The 23,471-nt window shown below is 41.1% G+C and overlaps 1 protein-coding gene across 4 annotated transcripts in view; it reads right to left on the reverse strand.

Moving 5' to 3' along the window:
- Nucleotides 1-605: 605 nt before the first annotated feature.
- Nucleotides 606-23,471, reverse strand: part of CPNE3 (copine 3) — a 68,055-nt gene continuing 45,189 nt past the window's right edge. For all 4 annotated transcript variants that reach the window (XM_077810051.1, XM_077810050.1, XM_077810053.1 and 1 more), the window contains 8 exons: nt 18,501-18,587; nt 17,545-17,604; nt 16,359-16,492; nt 14,395-14,449; nt 14,245-14,296; nt 13,234-13,367; nt 9,391-9,627; nt 606-5,490 (listed from right to left, as the gene is read on the reverse strand). In XM_077810051.1, the coding sequence (XP_077666177.1) occupies nt 5,380-5,490; nt 9,391-9,627; nt 13,234-13,367; nt 14,245-14,296; nt 14,395-14,449; nt 16,359-16,492; nt 17,545-17,604; nt 18,501-18,587 (870 nt within the window). In that variant the 3' untranslated portion in view covers nt 606-5,379. The remainder of the gene's footprint in view (nt 5,491-9,390; nt 9,628-13,233; nt 13,368-14,244; nt 14,297-14,394; nt 14,450-16,358; nt 16,493-17,544; nt 17,605-18,500; nt 18,588-23,471) is intronic.

Consider the following 23,471-nt stretch of genomic DNA (forward strand, 5'->3'; position numbering starts at 1 on the left):
GTTTGGCATGGTAACTAGGACTGGTAGGATAAAGCTCAGGTTAAATTAGTAATGTATTTTGATGTTCTGCAGCATTTGTAGTTCAAGTAGTGCTACTTAACTAAACGTCAAAACCCCTCGAGGTATCAAATATATTTGATCATTTCTTCCAAAGCAGCAAGAAAAATGTGAAATACGAGTGAAATGGGTGTTTAATGTTTTTTTATATAGTTGAACATAAAAATCCTGTTCCCAATATAGAAATTCCAAAAGATAACAGTGTGCAAAATATCAATCATCATTCTCTATAGAATACCAGAAATGGTGTAATTCTGAATTTCCAAAGGACACTGAAAGTCACTGCTAACCTTTATACCTGGCTGTTTGGCCAAAAACAAGATGTTATGAAGCCAATCTCTTTACACTTTGCTTCTATGAACAAAGGAGTGTTATTAATTTATAAAAAATACTTCGCAGATCATAAAACCCTGAGCAAAAGTATATTTGAACTGCATGTATAAACTAGAAGCAGGAAACCTGGAAAGCCTCTTATAGCACCTACAAAGGTAGTACTCTCTGTGTTTGATAGGAAAAGTTGAAAAGAAAATACACCAAAAGAAGAGTAGTATATTGAAGTTTGCAGTTTTAATGAATTTGGTCATATTGTTCCATTAATTATCTTTATCACAAATATATAAGGAAATTACCTTTTTTGAAGTCTGGTCATAAAGATCTCTCTCTGCCATACACATTCATGTACTTTTTCCCCTTTGTTTGCTAATAGTGTGTATCTACCTTCTTTGATTATGAAGACTGCTATATATAACTTTTACCACAAGGTGGTGCTAGCAAGCTGCAAGCATGTTCCTACTGAAAAGCAGAAAATTAAATACAGCTATAGTTATATTCGTTAACATTAGTCCAAGGTATTTGTTACATTTAAAATTAGAAAAACTGATGATGCATTTCCCCCCTTGGAACATTACTTCACTTTAACACCTTCAGTTCTACACAGCCATCTGTACTTATGTTTGGAATTTTTTTTTTTTTTAAATATATGAAGGAAGGAAAAAAAAGGACAATTAAGTTAGCTCAGGAACCAGAGGGTAGCCTGTCTTGCAACACCGAGAAAAAGACACATAACAGAGATATGTACTGAAGTCCTGAGAGAAGGGGAGGTTGGGGTTTTGTGCAAATCCAGCCTAGCTCTTTCAAATATAGTCTGACAATTCGGTGTCATGGGTACATTTTCTAGCATGAAGAGGCCAGAGGGCAGGAGGGCTTGCCAAATAAAATACTATGCGTTCTCTATTACAGAAGGTATGAAAGCGCATATGTGTAATCTTAACTGTTCAGATGTTCTATTGGATGTATTCCATATACAACAGAGGTATGATAGCTGTTATCTAAAAATCAGTTACCTATATGTAATAGTACCCAGTAACATTCTTAAATGCTACTGCGTACTACCACCGAAGTTCAGAAGAATCCACTTCGTAATCATTCTGGTAGACAGTGGAGAGGATTGCCAAAGGATCCCATTCATGAGCACACGTTTCAGTTCTTCCAGATAATGAATTAATGCCACACCTTGTTCTCCCTTTTTAAAATGGCACATTTGGCATTACAGTAGTTTACTGCTGTGAATAAGTTTGCTATCAATTTGCAGCTGTGACACCGTTGGATCCCTACTCTCAATACTTAATTCTTTGGGTCTGAGGTACAACGATTAATGGTTGTACTGTACTTATAAAGTAACACTTGCACTTCTCTGATGTAAAGAATGATTCTATAGCTAAATTCTTCAGCTGTAAACAAAAAATCAAATTAGATTAAAATAGAAAGTTAGAATTTGACTTGATATGAAGTATTTCAATTATTCGAGCTATTTGGGAACATCCCGGGGAAAAACAAAAACAAGTCATATGGCTTCAATCATATTAACTAACATTTTACCTGACTATCTACAACCCATAAAACAGTATCATAGGGCTATCATGATAGTCCATCTAAGTCAGCAACACAAAACAGATTTTTTGATGGTATCGGCATACGGCAGAGAATGTAGTGAAAACCTAGAGGTTCCAGCACATAATGAAGGCACAGATGTAGACTAATCTACTACAAGTGAGTATTCTACTGAGTGCATAGAATGGCTACTGTAATGCTTTGGAAATTCATTCCAGCCCATATGGTTCCAGTTTATCATCATTATACAACTCAGAACCCTTGTCAGCCAATCAGATTGTTTCCCAATCTAATCTACTTCAAATGCATAATTACAGAATTAAAATGTTCATAAGACATTTAGGAAATGGGCAAACATTTCTGCATTATTCACCATATGTATTACACACACAGGTAGGATCAGAAGGAGTTGCTATGCCAGTGACCCAGGGTATAAGTGGAATGTGGGAAAAGAAGGGAAGACAAGAGTTCAAGTAAGAGGGCAAGAGCTAGAGCCTGAAAAGTTTGAGATGCCCACTAGAGCAAAGGTGGGCAAACTATGGCCCACAGGCCACATCTGGCCCGCAGGACCCTCCTGCCCAGCCCCTGAGCTCCTGGCCCGGGAGGCTCGTCCCTGGCTCCTCCCCTGCTGTTCCCCCTCCCCCGCAGGCTCAGCTCACTGCGCTGCTGCCGCAATGCTCTGGTTGCGGGGCTACGAGCTCTTGCCGGGCAGCGCAGCTGCAGAGCCCGGCCTGACCTGGTGCTCTGTGCTGGGCGGTGGCGTGGTTGGCTCCAGCTGGGCAGCACAGCTGCCTGTCCTGGTGCTCTGGGAGGTGCACCTGTAGCGCCGCCAGCCACCGGTACTCCAGGCAGCGTGGTAAGGGGGCAGGGAGTGTTGGATAGAGGGCAGGGGAGTGGCGGTCAGAGGGTGGGGAACGGGGGTTTAATGGGGGCAGGGGTCCCGGGGGGGGCAGTCAGGAAGGAGAGAGGGGGTTGGATGCAGCGGTGGGGGGCAGTCAGGGGCAGGGGTTCCAGAGGCAGTCAGGGAGAAGGGGTGGTTGGATGGGGCAGGGGTCACTGGGGGTCAATCAGGAATGAGAGGAGGGGTTGGATGGGGTGGCGGGGGGGTGTGTGGCGCAGTCAGGGGCAGGGGGTCCGGAGGTGGTCAGGAAGGGGTGGATGGGGCAGAGGTCCCGGGGGGGGGGAGGGGTCAGATAAGGGGCAGGGCCAGGCCACAGCCTCCCCTAACCAGCCCTCCATACAATTTCGGAAACCTGATGTGGCCCTTGGGCCAAAAAGTTTGCCCACCCCTGCACTAGAGAGACAGATTTTCCAGTTTCTTTAAATTCTGCAAGGCAAATGCCAGTGAGAAAGATCCAACCAAAAAAAAAAAAAAAAAAAAAAAGAGAGGATTCAAGAACAGCAATAAAACTTAACAGGATTATATGCTGGGATGAGGAGTCTTCCTTAAAGTACATTATTAAAAAAAAATATTCTTCGGGGCGGGAGGGGGGAACCCCCAATCAGCAGCTGCACTGGCCTAGGTGTGACACTGTAGTGCGGCAGGATTCAGCAAGCCAGGAGTTGAGCACATAGTTGAGTGTGAGAGATAGATCTGCATTGGCGAATACAGTAAGCACAAACAACGAGAAGTCCAAATTCAGTGTCTGATTCTGCAGTGACCTTGCACATAGGACTCCTATGGAAGTCAATGGGAGTGATGCACTTGAGTAGCTGCAGAACAATATCCATAAAGATGATCTGCAAAGGAAAGATCCTTGTGCCTTTTTTGACTCTGTCTGAGTTGTACCTACAGGCCTGAAAGGGTTTTGTTAAAAAAAAAAAAAGTTCCCCTTCTAGAGTCTGATCTTAGAAATTCTAGTTTTCTCTACCCTATTGCAATTGGAGAACTAATCAAATTAACACATCACAAGAGACAAAACACTAAAAGAAGAGTAAGTGTGAGTCAAGATTTATAGTCAGTTTAAAAACTCAGTGTTTGTTAACACCAATGCCTAATTAATTGATTATTGAAAAGAATGGGAGGATATTAACAATTCAAATTCCCACCCCTTCTACTAAGATGAGAGGTCACAATATTAATCAGAGACCTCTCAGTAGTCCTCCAGTAAAACCAAGGAAGACCAGGCTTGATATCCATGATGTAAAGATTTTAAAAAAAGCAAGCAGAGAAGTTTTTTTCTAGGATTTTTTCAGACTTTTAAGTATACCATGAGTAAACAAAAAAGGCACAAAGCAAATTTTTAAAAAATTAATTGCAGGTCACCACTAATACAAAGTAGCTGAGAGAGTACTACCAGGAAAATAAAAGATCACTCACTTTAAAGCCAACTAGGGGGCATTTCAAGACCTGTACAAAACAGGTTAAAATGGTACACACTGTAGTCCTTTCAAAAGCTCTCTCCATATGAGAAGATATAATTACAAAAAATATATAAAGCAACTTAAAAATTCAAGAGTGAAAAGTTTTGTTTTCCTCTTTAGCAATGGAATTTGTACTAGTAACCACCAAGGTCAATTAATAGTCACATGTGATAGCTTTACATAAAGTGATTTGCATTTGCAGTTTTCCAGCATAGTATATGGTCATATAAATCTTAAAACTCTTTACAGCATCTGCACTGAAGGCCAACAGAGTTTTTTTAAATCATTTAGATGGCTACCTTGATTAAAAGCAGTTGGCTGCATCTGTACAGTTACTTAATGCTCCACATTATGCAGGCTGTGTTTACTGTTTCATCCATTTTATTAATATTGAGAGATGATGGCCCAGATTCCCAGGTCTGGCCAAGAGGAACTAAAGGCATAAGTCAGGAGATGGTGTGCAAAGGTGTCTTTAAAGCTCTGCTTTTGCACTGCTCCAACTCTGGTGCTGAACACTGCGTTATGGCTGCTGTAACATATGCCAGCCTGAAACAGTCACAGGGTCCTGAAAAGTAGCCCAGGCTAGAAGCGCAAGTACATAGCCCAGCCACATACCCCTCTCTGTAGACACTCCCTGCTACGTCAGCTCTACAATACTGAAGACCATGGCACACTGGGGTGATTCTCCCTGGAGCAGTTCAGCCAGCTTGATGACCTTATTACACCAGCCCTGCAGCACAAAGCAGCAGCACCACACCCAACAACTTGGCACAGTCGGTTCATGATTTTCATATTCAGCTTACTTGAAATGTTATTTTCTACCAAATTTGCCCAGCTGGGGCCTTTATCATAATCAACATGAGTATTAAACAGGGTACATCTTTGTCTCAAGTAAAAAAAGCCTGGCAAAGTACATGTTTCCATGCAAAAGCAAACAGACATTAACAGGTCTGAATCAATGTACACAAAAAAAAAAAAAAATTATCAAGACCCAAGTCCATTGACATGCGGGAGTTGCAGGAATCTCAACTGGATTAGCCTCACTCGCCTGTCCCACTCAGTGCTCTCTCACTTTGCGGCAGGATTCTTGGGAGGCTGCAGTTTGTATGTGCTGAAGTAGTTTACCACTTGCTGAGGCACTTCTGCCAGGACACACTGAGCCAGGGCTTCTTTGGGAGCCTTATTAAAAAAAGAACATCAAACTTCAGTCTTAACCATTGGTCAGAGGAGACCTTAACAGTTTAGGTGCCATCCATTAATTTGTCCAAACAGAATCTACAGCATTTCTCTCAGGAATTTGCTACAGTGCCCTTGGAAAAAAGCTTCCCTGCCCACCTTTACCTTTCCACTCTTACTACTAAGCAGAATGCTGCAAAGCAGCTGAATGCCTCCCTCCTCTGCAGTGGAGGCTGCCTCTGTGTGGCATATGCAGTTTACAAAGTCTTTTGGGATCCACCAGGATAAAATACACTGAGGAAATTTTTAGCCATGTCAATAAAATCTCTGCTATGCAAGGTTAAAGTGACAGAAGTTAAGCACCTGAGGTTGGTTAAGTGAGTTTTCATCCACATCCTATTATCCCAACCCTCATCTGCAGTAAATGCATTGCTTGTTCTACATGCAATTCCTTCAAAGTATAGTTAGTTTGTATTTCAAGATCAAATCTGTGATACTAGAAAAAGGAAAGTTTGTGTAACTGAAAAACAGATTTAAGCACATCAGTTCTATACCTGAGTAATCATGACGGCACTGCACTAACTGGCAAATTAATCTACAACTTTCTTCTTCTAGTCTCAGTCTGATATATACAGGGTTGGCTTTTTGAGTTCTTATTTCCCGTTCCAGTCGGTCTACAAGCAGTTCCTTGGAAACTCTACAGCTAATCAAATACTTCCATATAACATCCAGCCATCTAGTTTGGGTCTTCTAAATGCTTCTCTCACCCGCTACTTCCAAGTTTAATGCACCATTTCCTAGATATTCTTCCAATCTTCTTTTCACATGCCCAAACCATCTAAGTCTGGATTCCTTCAGCTTTTGTATAACTGGTACCACCTTCTCATATCCCATAATTTGCTCATTCTGAATATGGTCCAACCTTGTAATTCCATACATCTGAACAATTTCATTTCCATTCAAGACATTCTCCTGTCTCTCTCAGTGCCAAGCATTCACAGCCATACAGAAGAGTAGGGCTAATTACTGTCTTGTAGATCTTGCTTCTCAAGTTAATAGGCATCCTCTTATTGCAGGCCACTCCACTTGCTTTTCATTTAGTCCCCGCCTTTCCTGTTCTGTTTATAAGTTAGTCATGGAGTTTACCATTATTCTGTACTATCTCGCCTAAGTAGTTGAACTTCTATACCTTTGGTATTGGCTAGTCCTCAAGACTTACGTTTCAGGAAGATGACGAGACTATCATCGAATCTACAGACCATATACTGTTTTATTTCTGCTCATTTTCATGTAATTTCTTTCAAGTACAGTAACTCCTCGCATAAAGTCATCCCAGTTAAAGTTGTTTCATTGCTGATCAATTAGGGAACATGCTTGTTTAAAGTTGCGCAATGCTCCCTAATGTCGTTTGGCAGCTGCCTGCTTTGCCCACTGCTTGCAGGATTCTCTGGAAGAGCAGCCCCTCCTTGTGGGGATTAGAACCGGGGGGCTGGCAGTCCTCCCCACCCCCAGCCCCTGACAATCAGCTCCCTAAATTCCCTGTAAGGTATGTGGCTCGCCAGCTGCCCAGCAGCAGTTCAGCTGTGCCTCCCCGCACTGCCCTGCCCTCTGCCTCAGAGCTGCTCCCGGGAACTTCCTGTGTACAATATTAAACTGTTTGTTTAAAACTTACACTGTATATGTATATAGTGTCTTTTGTGTGGTGAAAAAAAGTTTCCCTGGAACCTAACCCCCTCCCCCGCCATTTACATTAATTCTTGTGGGGAAATTGGATTCGCTTAACATCATTTCACATAAAGTCGCATTTTTCAGGAACGTAACTACAATGTTAAGTGAGGAGTTACTGTATGCATCACTCTAAATATTTGTCTGCGTCATTTTTGCTCTGCCCTAGGAGCATTACATGACCTGCACAAAGCACACACTACTCTTTGGATGTTTTCTTAAAGTGCATTGTGAACAAAAGGCCTTGGTGAACTTTGACTTATTAGAAATTGTTCAGTTTCTTCGACTGGCCTTCTGACTGCGGTAACAGCACCCTTGTACATGTCCTAGAGGAGTCTGATATGGTCTTCATGTATCTGTTTCATTCTTATACACCACTAGATGACTTCTTTCGGAAGGTGATCATAAGCCTTCTCAAGATCAATGAACACTACGTAAAGGGTTTCTCCTCTTTTCTCTGCATTAAGATAGCTCGTGGAAAAATATAAATATAGCATTGTTAACTTGCCTGGCATGAATCCAAACTAACCGTCACTGACTTTTATTTCTCTTCAGTCTCTTATGAATAACAGTCTCCCAGACCTTCATGGCATGGCTCATGAGTTTAACGCTGCAGTTACCAGAGAGTCTTGTATGTCTCCTTTTTCCTTAAATGTTGGTACCAATGTGCTTTCTCCAGACATAGCTGAGTCCTCATAATGAAATTAAACAATTGTATCAATATATTCATGCCTACCTGCCCCAGGTACTTCCATATTTCTCCTGGTATGCCATCGGGACTGAGAGCTCTCTTATTTTTTATGTTGCTCAGTGATTCTACAACTTCTTCTTGGACTGGTACCACCAGAACCCGGTTTGGTTTTATCATATGGCATGGTTCTCTTGGATGCTCTTCAAATCATAAGCCTTTAAACAGTAATTATGCTACCATTCCGTAATCTGGTCTCATTGGTTAACGTATTTCCACTTTCATCTTCAATTACTTTGATCTCACCAATGTCTTCAGTTCTCTTATCACTGGTCTTTTCCAGTCTATATATTTCTCTCTCACTCTTCATTTCAAGACAGGCATATAGCCCTTCCAGGGCTTTAGCCTTAGCAGCTACCACCTCATTTTTGCTTTTTAGCTTTTTTATACTCCTGAAAATCCTGCTGTTAGAATGTTCCTTGCCAAAGTTTAACACACTTTTTAGTCTCCAACTAAGGATGGCACTTTAAGTAATCGTTGCAGATTACTCCCTTCCCCCACATCAAAATGCCTGAACAAATAGTGGCAATCAAGGAAAACTGGTGCATTATTTTAATATGAGCTTTTTACCATGAGGGGCCAGGGGGATAGAACAGAGCATAAAATGTACAAAAACAAGAACTAAGAAGAGAGCACCTTGGAAGCTAAGCTGTTTTATCTGTCAGTTTTACTTTCCCCAGATTATTTATTTGTATACATCTTTGCAAGGGCATGACATTTAAGAAGGTTATATGACCCAATGTCAACAGTATTTATATCCTGGATTCCATCTGTTGGGTTGTACACTAAATAGAGCTTCCCCACCATTTTGTTTGCGTCTCTGTAAAGAGGGTTTTATTTGTTTTAATAAAACTACCTCAGCAAGGGCACCTATCTATCAGAAAATGACTCCCTCACTTTCACACACAAAGATTTATTTATCAAAATGATACAATGCATGCACACAGATTAATTTTAATCTTAATCCAGATTTACAGCCAGGCAACTACACTGACTAAAATGGAAATAATCTTAGGTGAAGTCAAAATCATGCTCATTTTCTCCTCCGATAGGACACCAGCATTGGTTTGATTATGCTGAACTGCATATCAGTTCCGAAGTAGATATATAAATGACATGTCCTGAAAAGACTGGTGAAAAAAAGAGAGAGAGAGATTGATTGATTCTTAAACCAGGAACAGGTCACCTTTTTCGATAGAAATGATTTACCGGGAGTTCCACAGATGAGCTGGTAGGCTTTCATCTTTTCTTAGCCCCTGATATGAAAGCCATACCTCACCGCTAACAGAGAGTGTTTTCAAGGGCTTTAGACCTCATTCCAGGGCCATTCCATGTATAAACTCCACAGTGGAAGTAGGGCCACTAGTATTTACATGCTATGAAATCTAGTGTACTTCTCTGGTATGTATTCAGTAAGGAATGATACTTACATTTTGGAACTGCCTAAATGGCACAAACTGGACAATGTCTCTGATAGCTGGCTCTCCAGTTGGGGACCTGAGACTTCCATTGTCACCATCAAGAAACTCCATGGCACTGAAATCAGCTCCTCCAACGCCAACAATGATAATGGACATGGGAAGCTTTGCGGCATTAACTATGGCAGATCTGGTTGCATCAAGGTCTGTTATCACACCATCCGTTATGATGAGGAGCACAAAATATTGCTGTCAAACCAATATGTACTTTGTTATAATTGGGAACAGGAGAAGAGATAATATTGCATACATGCATGCTACAGGTTTACAGGGCATAGAATGGTAACTTTTCAATATGAGAGGCTTATTCTTTGCAATCAAGCATCTACATTTGATTCAGGTCTCTTCTGCCTGGTCCAAAAAAACCCAACCCTAACTCTCCCTCCCCAAGAAGCAAAACACATATTCACTGCAAAGCCTACAAGGCCCTTATGTCCAACTGGCAGCAATCTAAAGCAGCCAAGTTGAAAAGCTATCCTCAGATCTCAAGTACAATGTCATTCAAACATAGGACACAGATTTTGTTGGGTTTTGGGCAGGAGCTGAAAGCAAGTTTAACTGAATATTTTCCTTTATGATCTATTTGAAGTAATGTCTTTGAAAAATGTAAATATAAAACCTTGCTCAACACAGCCACGGAAGCCCGAGCACATAAGCCAGAGTGCCAAGAAAAAAAAAAGAAAGAAACCCTCCTGTATGTACTGTAGTAAGGAGTTTGCAAAACACTGACCAAAACGGAGGGTCTTTGTCCTGAGTGCTGAAAAAACAGACAGTATGCCTGATTTTTTAGGGCAACAAATGCTATAACAGCACTGCTGCAGTTACACTGCTGTAGCACTGTAGTGTAAACACTTACTACAGCAATGGAAGGGGTTTTTCTTGTTACTACTTGCGAGGCAGTAGCTAAATTGACAGAATTCCTCTGTAGCTGCATCTATAATTGGGGATGAGGGTGACCTAACTACGTTGCACAGGATGTAAAATTTTTCACAGCCTCAAGTAATGCAGCTGGGTCAACCTAGGTTTAGGTGCAGACCATGCCTTAATATCATACCATCACAGCCAGTCAGCGGTTGAAAGGAGTTCTTCTAACGTAAGTGTCTAATATGAACAGTTTATCTAGCACCAGTTCTACACTTCAAGGAAGTTTCAGATTTCTAAAGAAAAAAAAACTACACGAGATACTGGGTTGGATTATTAGAAAAGAGGTGGATTCTTTTTTAAATACATATACTCCCTCTGTTGCTTCAAATTCCTTTACTATAAAATTTCCTTTACTATACCTGCATGCCAGCTGTTTTCTAAGGATTAACTGGCAGAATCTGCAATCTGCTTTTGATGTTTTACGTAAATTAGCTAAATTTCAAATGGGAGCCAATAGCCTACAGTACATATCTATAACAGATAAACCAGGTCTTGACTTCAAATCTCTGTTTGGCTGTTCAGTGACAAACACAGATATTTGTAATAAGCAAAATTAGTGTTCTTCAGTAGAAAAACCCTGAGTACGGAGTTCCAGTAGAGGTTTACAAGTTTGTCAGCTCAAATTCACAAGTATGGAGGCTATTAGCAGGGAAAGGCTTTCAGAAAGTGTTGCAGGTACATAGGTAGCAAGGATACCCAATTCTCTCTTTGTCCCCAGATATCTAATATTGCGTCAGTTATGAAACAGTTGTGAGCTGAAGAATATTCTTGGTAACAGCATGCAAATAAGTAACAGCCTCTTCACTGTGCTTTTACAATCTGTATTTACTATTGCTACCATCAATAGTTTATAAAACCTGGATTAGGACCGGTTTCTGTATTATGTTGTTTGATGAACCTTAAATGGAAGGATCACATCTCCATTGTTACAAGTAAACTCCATTCAAGTTTCAGAGTCTCTTTTTGGTGGGTTGCCACCATCTCACCACCCTGCTTGCTCTGGGCAGGGATTCAGTTCCAAAGACAAACCACCACAACTAAACTGAGACCTGCATATTTTGCTAAACTTCCATTTTCTCACTTTCATCTGGTTTCTTTTAGGAACTTCAGGAAGCCTGGACTTAAACTATAATTCATTTTCTGATTGTTTTTACCAAGCCATGCTCTCCAATAGCTCCCCCTTGGTTCCCTCCATATCTCTTCGCTCTTTTTCTCCCTCTTCACACAACTACTTGTTCCCCACCACTTTGTCCTTCCTCCTCTATAGCTCCCTCCAGATCTACTTTCTCCACATCTGCCATGATGTCTACAGAACCCAGCCTATTAATCATGACTGGACAGTTGATAAGCTGTGCTCATTCCTCTTCCTCCAACTCTTTTCCTAATCCTTCTAACCTCAATTAAAAAGAAAACACAAACCAAACATTTCTACAATACGTGTAACTAACAAAGCTGGGCCAATTCTTCACCATGCTCTTTTGCCTATATGTTGTATCCACATCCTCAAATATTCCGTTTGTTTGTCTCATTAGATTGGAAGCACTTCAGAGCAGAGACAGTGTCTTTTCTAAGACAGAAAAATGCCCAACACAATGGGGCCTATTACTATTACAAGAGGTCCAATTTATAGGGTTGCCAACCCTCCCAGGACTCTCCTGGAATCTCCAGGAATTAAAGATTAAACTTTAATTAAATATTATGTCATGTGACGAAACCTCCAGGAATACATCCAACCAGAATTGGCAACTCTATGTCCAAAGTAAAGTGTCATGGTTAGTCATATGTCATTTGCATATTAATACTGACAGTTCTTTTCCAGTTTCCAGCTAACTCATAGCAGTGCTCCTGTCTGAGCTCTGGGAACAAAGTGGAAAAGTTTAGAACAATGGTTCTTAAGCAGGAATATGCCTACACCTGAGTATGCAGAGGTCTTCAAGGGGGTCATCAACTCATCTAGATATTTGCTTAATTTTACAACAGGCTACATAAAAAGCACTGGCGAAGTCAGTACAAACTAAAATTTCATACAGACAATGACTTGTTTATACTGGTCTATATGCTATATACTGAAATGCAAGTACAATATTTATATTCCAATTAATTTATTTTAGAATTCTATGGTTTTAAAAAAAATGAGAAAGCAAGCAACTTTTCAGTAATGTGCTCTGACACATTTGTATTTTTAGGTCTGATTTTGTAAGCAAGTAGTTTTTAAGTGAGGTGAAATTGGGGGGTAAGCAAGACGTATCAGAGTCCTGAAAGGGGTACAGTAGTCTGGAAAGGTTGAGAGCCACTGGTTTAGAAGGTTCCACAGAGTTCATTCTGTGTGTTACTTGCTGCTTTGGACTGCAGGTCATAACAAGGGACAAACAGATAAGCGTTTTGCAAACCACAGCCAGACAGTTTTAGTCTTACATGACTCTTGTGCAACCCTGTCTTGGTCACGTTAAGTAACGTGTGTCTCAGTTTACCCTCTGAGAAATGAGGATTACGCTTGCCACTCAACTTGAGGATAAATGCTGCCCTAAAACGTGTGTGTATTCCAGGGCAGAACTAGATCCTTAATGTTTGTGAAGTGCTCTAAACGTTTTGGATGAAAAGTGCTACAAAATGCCAAGTACTTTTTTTTAAATTGACATTCCTATCAGAAAATAAGCTTCATCTGGATGAAAGATTCTTGTTATGAACAATCTCTGAGGAAGCTCTGGCATCCATAAAGCCTAATGGTAACAAATACAACTTCACAGGATAAGTGGATAACAAATAAGGTTGGTACGCTTCCAAGCACACAGAGGGGAAATGAATAGCGTATAGCATCGAAAGAAAGAAGAAAGAAGGAGGGGAACGTCTACACTAAGATAAAGTACTTACTGATGCTGTCTGTTGCTGTGCAGCTGCACCAGCTAACATAGCCACATGGTTTATTATTGGAGAAAAATTGGTTGGCCCATATAATTTTACTTGAGGAAGGCAGGCCCGGTATGCATCAATAACGCCTTGGATTCCTTAAGAAAACAAATGGTTAAGTCTTAATATTTCATGTTAATGTTGCATTGCTGTTCTGAGGCACTCAACTGTCCTGACACCTCCATAGGGGCCAGACATCTAGAGAAGTACAAAGTTATTTAAAATTAAGATAATGATAAAGGAAGTTGTATGCTTTAGGTGAACAGAGGCCTTTTATCAGGCCATAGCCTTCCACAAGAGCTAATCTTGACTTTATGTCAAGGTTAAAAAGGTTGTCTAAGTGGCCAAATATCACTATCCTAAAATCTGGCTACCTAGTTTACAACAGGTCTGCTCAGTTTAGAACACATGTCCTTGTTAGCAGTCTAAGCAGAGAGGAAAAGACTAAATGGTCAGAGAATGAACCACCTTCTCACTCCTAGGGCCAGTGAGGTTCCCTCCACACCAGCAATGAGGTACCTTGGCATGGCAGTATGGAAGAAGCCTACACTGCTGCTACCCCAAGGTAGATGTGCTGTGAAAGTTCAAAAAAGAAGAACCAAAGGCTCCTTCACACAGGTAAGGATTTATAGCAGGAAATTCTAGCCTGGTTACTGACTGAAGTTCCTTGTCTATTTAACAAAATCAGCCTGCTTAATCAGAAGCCTGGCAGATGCTCTGATTAGCAAAGAACATCTCCTTCCTTCCCATCTCTTCTAGTATTTTGAAGTCCATATTCTGAATAGGTCACACATTTCTTCTAATCAGAGACTTTTCTATACAAATTAACATCTACTGCCACAACCTTTACTGTTGTTGTATTAATGGTGCCAGATTAAACACAGTACCATGAGGCAGTTAAGTGGTACCTAGTAGAAACAAGACTTTCCAGATATTTGATTCTTTAAGACTCTTGTGATAGTTTCTAAGACTTACCAGTGCAGAATGGATTTGATGGGTTAAAGTTTAACGGAAACTCATGAGATACCTGTCAATACACAAAAGATGTTCAGGTTTTAGACATGCACATGTCCTTGAGTAAGTTGTTTTAGATTGCCTAAGTAGCAAATTTACACATTTGGTTACCTGAAAGGAAGGAGGAATCTGTGCACCAAATCCAAAGGCTGGAAACATTTTATCTCTGAAAACGCAATTTAAGAGAAAATGAAGTAGTTTCCCTTTAGACTGTTCACAATTCAAAACAATTTAGCTAATCCTAGTCATAATCATAAAGCTGTTTATTAGAAATCAACAGGAAATTTCCCCTGTGTAAAGGCCAAATCAGGTAGGCAGGGAGAATTTCTTTCTGTCCAAATCAGCAGGGCACCTAGGGAATTAACATTTAAAATTTTTGCTATGAAAATGTGTTAGGTTGCAAATGCTCTGCTGGTTTTTGTTTAGCATTTGTCATGAAATAATGAGCCATGAAAACCGTAGCAGCTATTTACTACCATGCAGGCCATTGAGTTTGGAGATATTACTCCTGGGGGAATTCTGTGCAACTGGACATATGGAGAACTCTTGTCCCCCACAGATTTGCTTCCCTGCAGAAAAACAACTTTCTGACAGGGAAGCAAAGGAAAGCCATAAGAGCAGTCACACCACTGTCCCCTGCAGTGTGTTTTGGGTGCCAGGGAAGCGGTCAGAGAGGTAAATCACTGTGGGGAGGGGGCAGGACTGGGAAAGCCCCGACTGGCTGGGCTGCTAGTCCCGGTTGGGTTGGGGACAATGGGACTTCCTCTTCCCCTGCACTGCATCCACCCACACACCCCACTGACCCCCAAACAGCTGCACCTGGATCCCCACCCCAGTGGGGCCCACTCCTCCAGCATCTGGACCCCCCCACTGACCCCACACACCCAGACCACCCTACTGAGTTCTATCCCCCACGCATCCAGACCCCCCCGCTGAGCCCCACCTGGACCCCCCTGCAGAGTCCCATTATCGCTGCACCCATAACCTCCCCAACAAGCCCCTGTGCATCCAGATCCCTCCCACACCCAGATCCCCCACTGAGCCATCCACCCCCAGATTGCTCCCACAGAATTCTCTCAGCCCACACTAGGATCACCCACACTAAGCCCCTCCACACTTGGATCCTGCTGGGCTGAGCTTGCCTGCCCACAACTGGTGCATCTGGCATGGCAGAGCAGGGTCCTGGGGTGTTTCTGGGGCAGGCCCAGTCCTTGCACAGTGTCAGGGTTGGGTTGCAGAATTTTAAAATATTGTGTGCAGAATTTATTTTTTGGCGCAGAATGCCCCCAAGGGTAAAATACTGACTGAGAAACGGATTGTACTGAGGTTTGTGAATTCTGGGCCCTCTCAAAGGAATATCATCCTAGATCAACAAGGATATACTATTGGACACATCTCCAAGTCCCAGGCCCCCCTCTCTCATCATTCAAATTCCTTGTATTATTAATAAATACTGGCTTTCCATGATGCCCACAAACTGTACTCATGAAAATCCTCCACGTCACGTTAGAAAAGAGATTCAAAATTAAAAACAAACCATAAGCCCCTACACTTGTTCTCTGGTTCTCCCAATGGGACCTCTCAACTGCATCCCAGACTGTAAGCTCCATGGAGAACAGACTGTCTTCATATCCATGTCCTGTATCCTGAACACATTGTTCGTATTTAAGCAGATATAATCTCTGTGCTGCCACCCTCTGGCTCTGCCAAGGAATATCAGATAGCTAAATTGACAGATTTGCACCTCCATCCATTTAGAGAAAATGTCACTTGGGTACGACCATTTGTAGTATGCCTGGACCACCTTATGCAGAGTCAAGTGGAATGTAGTTACACACAAGCCAAAACAGACTGTACCTTTTCTCCCCAGCCTCTCCCAGCAAAGGGCGAGAACTCATTCAAAGAGGAGAGGATAAAATGGAAGGGAAAATGTGAAAGTACAAGAACATGCATAAAAATCCTTTCAGTACATTCAGCTCTACAGCTTTTATTATGACCTGTTTATGGACGTCTGCAATACTTACATGCCCCGGTTCTACAACATGCATTTGAAAATGAGATAAGTTAAAACTTACGCATCATAGTCCTGAATGACCATTCCTACAGACCAAATGGCTGTCAGGTATTCGTTAACCCCATTAGGGCTGATGTAATGTAGAGAGTCTGGTGAGCGAGGGTCCCCATTGGAGCCTGTAAAATCTATCCCCACCTGTCAAATGTAGCATTTGTATCCGTTAGCAGTGATGGAAAACTGGGTTCCCAATTGCAGGCAAAATTAAACTGACAAAAACAGGAAGAACTATCTACATCACATACTGGTACATGTAATCATCTGTCAGCTGCCATATTTACACCATTTTATTGAACATTAGAACCTTGTTTAAGGAATGTACCCTACTCAAACATCATGAAGCTGTGGTTCACCATGGGGACTGGTTGGCTTTCTGTCTATCAGCTACTGGCTCATATAGGTCTTAAACAAAAGCATTCACAATATTCTCCAGGGTTGTGAAATGAGTCTATAGTCTCAGCCTGCTTCCAAGTGGAAGCTACTCAAAGAATACCACAACAGTTAAAACTTAACAGATACCCTTGCTGACAGACCAGCCAGAGACACTGATCTACTCTGGGTGAGGGCTGAGGTACACTGCCAGAGTGGAGAAAACTTGCATTGCTACTGCCTGTGTTGTACCAGTTTTGTGAATTAAACCATTTCAGGGTCTGATCCCATGCTAAGGCCTATGCATGTTGCGCAGGCTGTGCATAAGGGCCTTGAAGCCATCCTATATAGGCAGTTGAGGATTATTCTGGCATGAGGAAATCCTTGCCAGGTGTAAACCTACAATAACAAGCTCTACATGACCACCCCCAGGTGTAATGGATGTGTTAGGAGTGAACAGAACTACACACATTCCCAGATTGCTTGACAGCCATTAAGCTGATCTGAACTACACTTGTGATAAGATGGTGTAAGACAAACCCAAGCAACAGGGAACTGTAAACTCCTTTCGTCTCTGCCCATACAGTTATATCCAGCTCTGACTGGGTACATCTGAATATTCAGAACTTATGTCTGATGCTAGCAGTCTATCATATTCCAGAACTTTCCAGGTAACAGTTGACAAAACTGGCCAGAGGGCCTCTGGATATATGGGCTTATGCTTCATCTGCTACAAAAACAAACATGAGATTAAGAGAATCCATAACACATTACAGCTTACTCTGAAAAAGAAAGCAATTATGTACACATAATTTACTTACAGTGAAATTCAGCTGACATCCTCCCATGATGTAATCAAGGAACGTACATTCCACTATAATCTAAAAGGAAACACACTGGTTTGGGTTTTGCTGAAAAGACGGAAGCAATTTCTTAATTTCCTTAAGGCCAAGTTTTGCTTCCCGTACTGATGTAAAACAGTACCTTTACTCCATAAGTAGTGCCTCTAGATTTCACTGGGAGTACACAACGAATAAGATACTATGCACTGTGTGTGCCAGTATTGGGCCCCTTATAATTATATTTAAACAGGATCTGGGTACATGGAGAAAATTCATATCAGATAAATATTTCTTACATTAGCCAGTGTTCAGCTAGTAAGGAAATTGACACTATGGTACCTATTAATTAATTGCTGGGAAGTTTAGTGCTTTTTTGTGTTTAAGACAATGCAAATCACCACTTCCCTTGTCATTCCATGATACATGCAAATAGAATTTCAGAAGGCTGTTTTATTATTTAGGACCTGAACACCCCCACTTCCCACTCAAGAGGATATTAGATGAGGAATTCCTTTACTTTAAGTGGTAAGATCATCCTACTGAGAATAAGGTTATGGGGATTTGATATTTAGACATCTATTTCTAAACCAAAAGACCTTGTATGAAACAGTAACTTTCACTTGCTTGCAATCTCCTGTATAGAAGACTAAGTCATAAACGCTCTATAGAAAATGCAGGAGTAATATTAATTGTATTCTGATTCTATGTGAAGCAACAATGTTTTACTTTGTCACAGTAATGCTTCTACAACATTCAAAGCATTCTGTATCTATACTATCATCTTCTAGACTCAAATCTTTCTGCATTTTTCATACATTTTACTGTTACTTACACTTGGGGTAGTTGAGGCATGTTAGATCAGAGATGCTGTACCTGGACATTTATAAATAAAGAAAAATCAATTGAGTTAAAAAATAAAATCCTTGAGTACCGACCTCACAGTGTTTCACACTCACGACACCAGAATTTTTGTAGCTTTTCTTCTTTTGTCTCTTCTTCTCATTGATGCATTCAAATTCAGCCTAAGGGAATGGAAACAACAACAAGACTACAATCAGTACAATTTATGCAATACATTTAAGTAGTACCTATCCAGAGCTTTAAGCACCTTTGCTTTACATTGCTTTTGTTTTACAGCCAGTGACTGCACTTTCAAACCCATCCTCCTCAGAACAAGAAAAGAAAAACCCTACAGGCCAGACACAAGTATTTGTACCTTCCCTCTTTGTACCTTCCCTCCCTAAAAGCTTCAGAAGAGAAAGGCTTTGTGCAGCTCTTGGGGATCATCATAGGTAGGGAGTGAATTCCAAAGTTCTGGATCATCTTCAGGTACTAGGCTGGATTAAGCCATAGCCCCAAGTAAAGCACATTGCAGCTATTTTGAAGGCGAGAGAGTCGTAAGACATGGTAGCAAGATCTGCATCTGAGAAGAATGGTTGCATCCTCCCTGCCAAACAAATTAAAAAGCCACCCAGTTTTCTTCTGTTATAGGGTTGCTCAAAAGCAGCTAAGGATTCAACAGTAACCCAAGACTGCAAGCTCCAGTAACAAATGGCAGGAGCATACGCCCTCCTATAAAGTGGCTCACTGATGCGTCCGTCTTCCAAACACCACTTCCATTTTATGGAAATTGGATTTCCGCCAGCTAGTCCTCATCCTTTACTTGTCCCTAGAAAACACAGAGTCAGGTACTCAACAGCACTGGTCATAAGTGTGTGTTTCTGCCATATGTTCTAAGCATTCAAACGGATTTCTTAAGTGGTTTGGGACTCCGTTTTTTCCTAAGCCACAGGACAATTTTTTCATTCAACCAGTGAGGTTAAATCCAACAATTCATTGAGTAAAAAAAAGCTTAGCAAAAAGAAGCCTCTTGTACATTCTCAAGTAAGTCAGGAAACACTTGAGCTCTAAATCCTTCAAAGTGCTAAGTGCCCTTAGCTTCTACAGTGAGAAAATGGGGGGCTCAGTACCATTCAGGATCAGGCACGTACCAAGGGCTTGCCTGAAAAACATTCCTCCCACTGGAATCAGTGGAGATATGTTCAGGGTAACAATCTGCAAACAGTTTCTGTAATGCAACAAGACATTAAATACAGTATTGCAATATTGTATTCTATTAGATTCTTTCCTGTTTGTTGTTGGTTTACAGCATGGACAGAACATAATGGTAAGACATAATTAGAACTGAAACAAATTGTGGTACTTTATCACAGAGGCTAATCTAAACAGCCAGGTAGTTTCCTGATTAAATTTTCCATATTTAACTCTGTCTTGAAATTAAAAAGAAGCCTTCTATGAAAATGTATTAACTCCAACCACCATGTGGATTTTTGTTAAATCTTATAATTTTCATTAGCATGTCCTCCCCCCACAATCCCAATCAAGTAGGCTCTAGCCAGAGAATTCTCTCAGCCTTTTTTTATTTTGTGGAACACAGTCTGCATCTTATTTAACACCAGATTCTTTTCAGTTACACTGGTGTTAAGATCAAGTAAACACAATGACTTCATTGAAGTCATTCCTGGATTAACATGGGCGCAACTAAGATGAGAATTGGGGTCTTACTAAATTCTACCTTACAGGGCCTATCGCCCAGCTTTATTTGCACAGGAAATGCTTCATGTCAGGCATGGTCCTAGTGGAGCCAATAAGTAAAGTTTTGCAGGATTGGATCCCAGTTCTTTTTAAGCATGAGATTTCTTGAGCTCTATATTTCCTCTGTGTTGCCTTATAGCTTTAATTCTCAGCCAGTCTCATTCTGACACACAGATGGTTTTCTTTGATTGGATACAGCCAATGTGTGGTCAAGAAAATACACGTAAGGAAGAGCCTTCTTGAAGCATTTTCAAAAGAAGCATAGGCAGATTACATCTTAACTTCACACTTTTTTTTTTTTTTTAAAAAGCAGAAGATCCCAGCCCAGGTTATCAGAGGACAGATTAGGATGCAGCATTTTGATTCACATCAAATCGATCATACAGCGTGCTTCAGTGGCGCAAAGGGAGCTCACTATCTTACAGGATTAGGGTCTTACAGGGTGTGTGCGTGCAAGCTTTTTTTTTTTTTTTAAACCACACAGAAGTATGCTTCAGTTTTTTTCAGTTTTGGCCCTAATGCAATAATTGGTTCAGTAAAATGGTACCATATTTTATTTAAATAATTAACTTATGAAACAGAAAAAGGAGTGGACTAAACTGTTTCATCCTTGCCCTTCAGGTGTTCGTGTAATTTAATTACTACAGCAAGATGCACACCACTTTGCTTGTGGCGAAAAGCTGAATAAATGCCAGCCTACTTCCGAGAATCTAGCAACATGAGAAAAAGCACTAGAAATCTCTAGAAGCAGATTACATATGAGCAGTCACTTGCTGAAATTATTTACCAGTGCTGTAAAAGGAAGTGTTAGATTTCCTGAAACTGAGCAGAGGACAGTCTTCAGAAACAACCATTGAGGGAGCAACATGGCAGGAGCAGTGATTAGAAAATATAAACACATTTAAAAAGTTAAATATTTATAATTAGTAGCTTTGAAGAATTCAGTTTACATACAATACTTTAGGATGCTTTTAGGTTCCAAACCTGTATGCAGTGTACCTGATCACTGAACTATTTTTCAAGTTATGTGTAATTAAGTAAAAATATGGTAGAATATTGCTTGGGACACAAGTGTCAGGGTTCTCTCCCCACGCTGAACTCTAGGGTACAGACATCGGGACCTGCATGAGAGACCCCCTAAGCTTATTTCTACCAGCTTAGGTTAAAAACTCCCCAAGGCACAAATTCTCCCTTGTACCTTGGACTGGGTAACGCTGCCACAACCAAGTGATTTAGACAAACTCAGGGAAAGGACCACTTGGAGTTCCTACTCCCTGCTAATACCCCCACAAACCCCACACCCCCTTTCCTGAGGAGGCTTGAGAATAAACAAGATGAGCACAGACCAACCTTGGGTTTTTTTAGGACACTAAAAAAAAAATCCAATCAGATTCTAAAAGAAACAGAACTTTATTTATAAAGAAAAAAGGTAAAAGCAGCACCTCTGTAAAATCAGAATGGAAGATAATCTTACAGGACAATCAGATTCAAAAAACACAGAGGTTTCAGAGTAACAGTCTGTATTCGCAAAAAGAAAAGGAGTACTTGTGGCACCTTAGAGACTAACCAATTTATTTGAGCATAAGCTTTCGTGAGCTACAGCTCACTTCATCGGATGCATACTGTGGAAAGTGTAGAAGATCTTATTATATACACACAAAGCATGAAAAAAATACCTCCTCCTACCCCACTCTCCTGCTGGTAATAGCTTATCTAAAGCGATCACTCTCCTTACAATGTGTATGATAATCAAGTTGGGCCATTTCCAGCACAAATCCAGGTTCTCTCACACACACACCCCGCCCCCCCACACACAAACTCACTCTCCTGCTGGTAATGGCCAGAAGAGTTCCCAGAAGTCACCTACTACAGGACAGGCCTAACAAAGAAAACAACAGAACGCCACTAGCCGTCACCTTCAACCCCCAACTAAAACCCCTCCAACACATTATTAAGGATCTACAACCTATCCTGAAGGATGACCCAACACTCTCACAAATCTTGGGAGACAGGCCAGTCCTTGCTTACAGACAGCCCCCCCAACCTGAAGCAAATACTCACCAACAACCACATACCACAACAGAACCACTAACCCAGGAACCTATCCTTGCAACAAAGCCCGTTGCCAACTGTGCCCACATATCTATTCAGGGGACACCATCACAGGGCCTAATAACATCAGCCACACTATCAGAGGCTCGTTCACCTGCACATCCACCAATGTGATATATGCCATCATGTGCCAGCAATGCCCCTCTGCCATGTACATTGGTCAAACTGGACAGTCTCTACATAAAAGAATAAATGGACACAAACCAGATGTCAAGAATTATAACATTCATAAACCAGTCGGAGAACACTTCAATCTCTCTGGTCACGTGATTACAGACATGAAAGTCGCTATTTTACAACAAAAAAACTTCAGATCCAGACTTCAGCGAGAAACTGCTGAATTGGAATTCATTTGCAAATTGGATACAATTAACTTAGGCTTGAATAGAGACTGGGAGTGGCTTAGTCATTATGCAAGGTAGCCTATTTCCCCTTGTTTTTTCCTACCCCCGCCCCCCCCAGACGTTCTTGTTAAACCCTGGATTTGTGCTGGAAATGGCCCACCTTGATTATCATACACATTGTAAGGAGAGTGATCACTTTAGATAAGCTATTACCAGCAGGAGAGTGGGGTGGGAGGAGGTATTTTTTTCATGCTTCGTGTGTATATAATAAGATCTTCTAAACTTTCCACAGTATGCATCCGATGAAGTGAGCTGTAGCTCACGAAAGCTTATGCTCAAATAAATTGGTTAGTCTTTAAGGTGCCACAAGTACTCCTTTTCTTTTTAAGAAGACAGAGGATTTCCCTCTGGGCCAAACTTTAAAATTACAAAAAGAAAACCAGGAATACACCTTCCTATCAGCACAGAGAAAAATCACAAGCCAAAACAAAAATAAGCTAACACATTCCCTTGCTAGTACTTACTAATTCTAAAGGAGTTGGATTGCTTGCTTCCTTGATCTGTGTCCGGCAAGCACCAAGAACAGACCGACCAAACCCACCCCCCCCCCGCACCAGATTTGAAAGTATCTTATCCCCTTATTGGTCCTTTTGGTCAGGTGCCAGCCAGGTTACCTGAGCTTCTTAACCCTTTACAGGTAAAAGGATTTTGTGCCTCTGGCCAGGAGGGATTTTATAGTACTGTATACAAGAAGGTTGTTACCCTTCCCTTTATATTTATGACACAAGTCAATAAAAATAAAGAGATTCTAAGCTAAGGTTGCTGAGTGGCCTTTAATGAAATTTATGAGGATGC

The sequence above is a fragment of the Eretmochelys imbricata genome, chromosome 2, assembly GCF_965152235.1.
Source record: "Eretmochelys imbricata isolate rEreImb1 chromosome 2, rEreImb1.hap1, whole genome shotgun sequence".
In the NCBI taxonomy this organism is placed as follows: domain Eukaryota; kingdom Metazoa; phylum Chordata; order Testudines; family Cheloniidae; genus Eretmochelys; species Eretmochelys imbricata.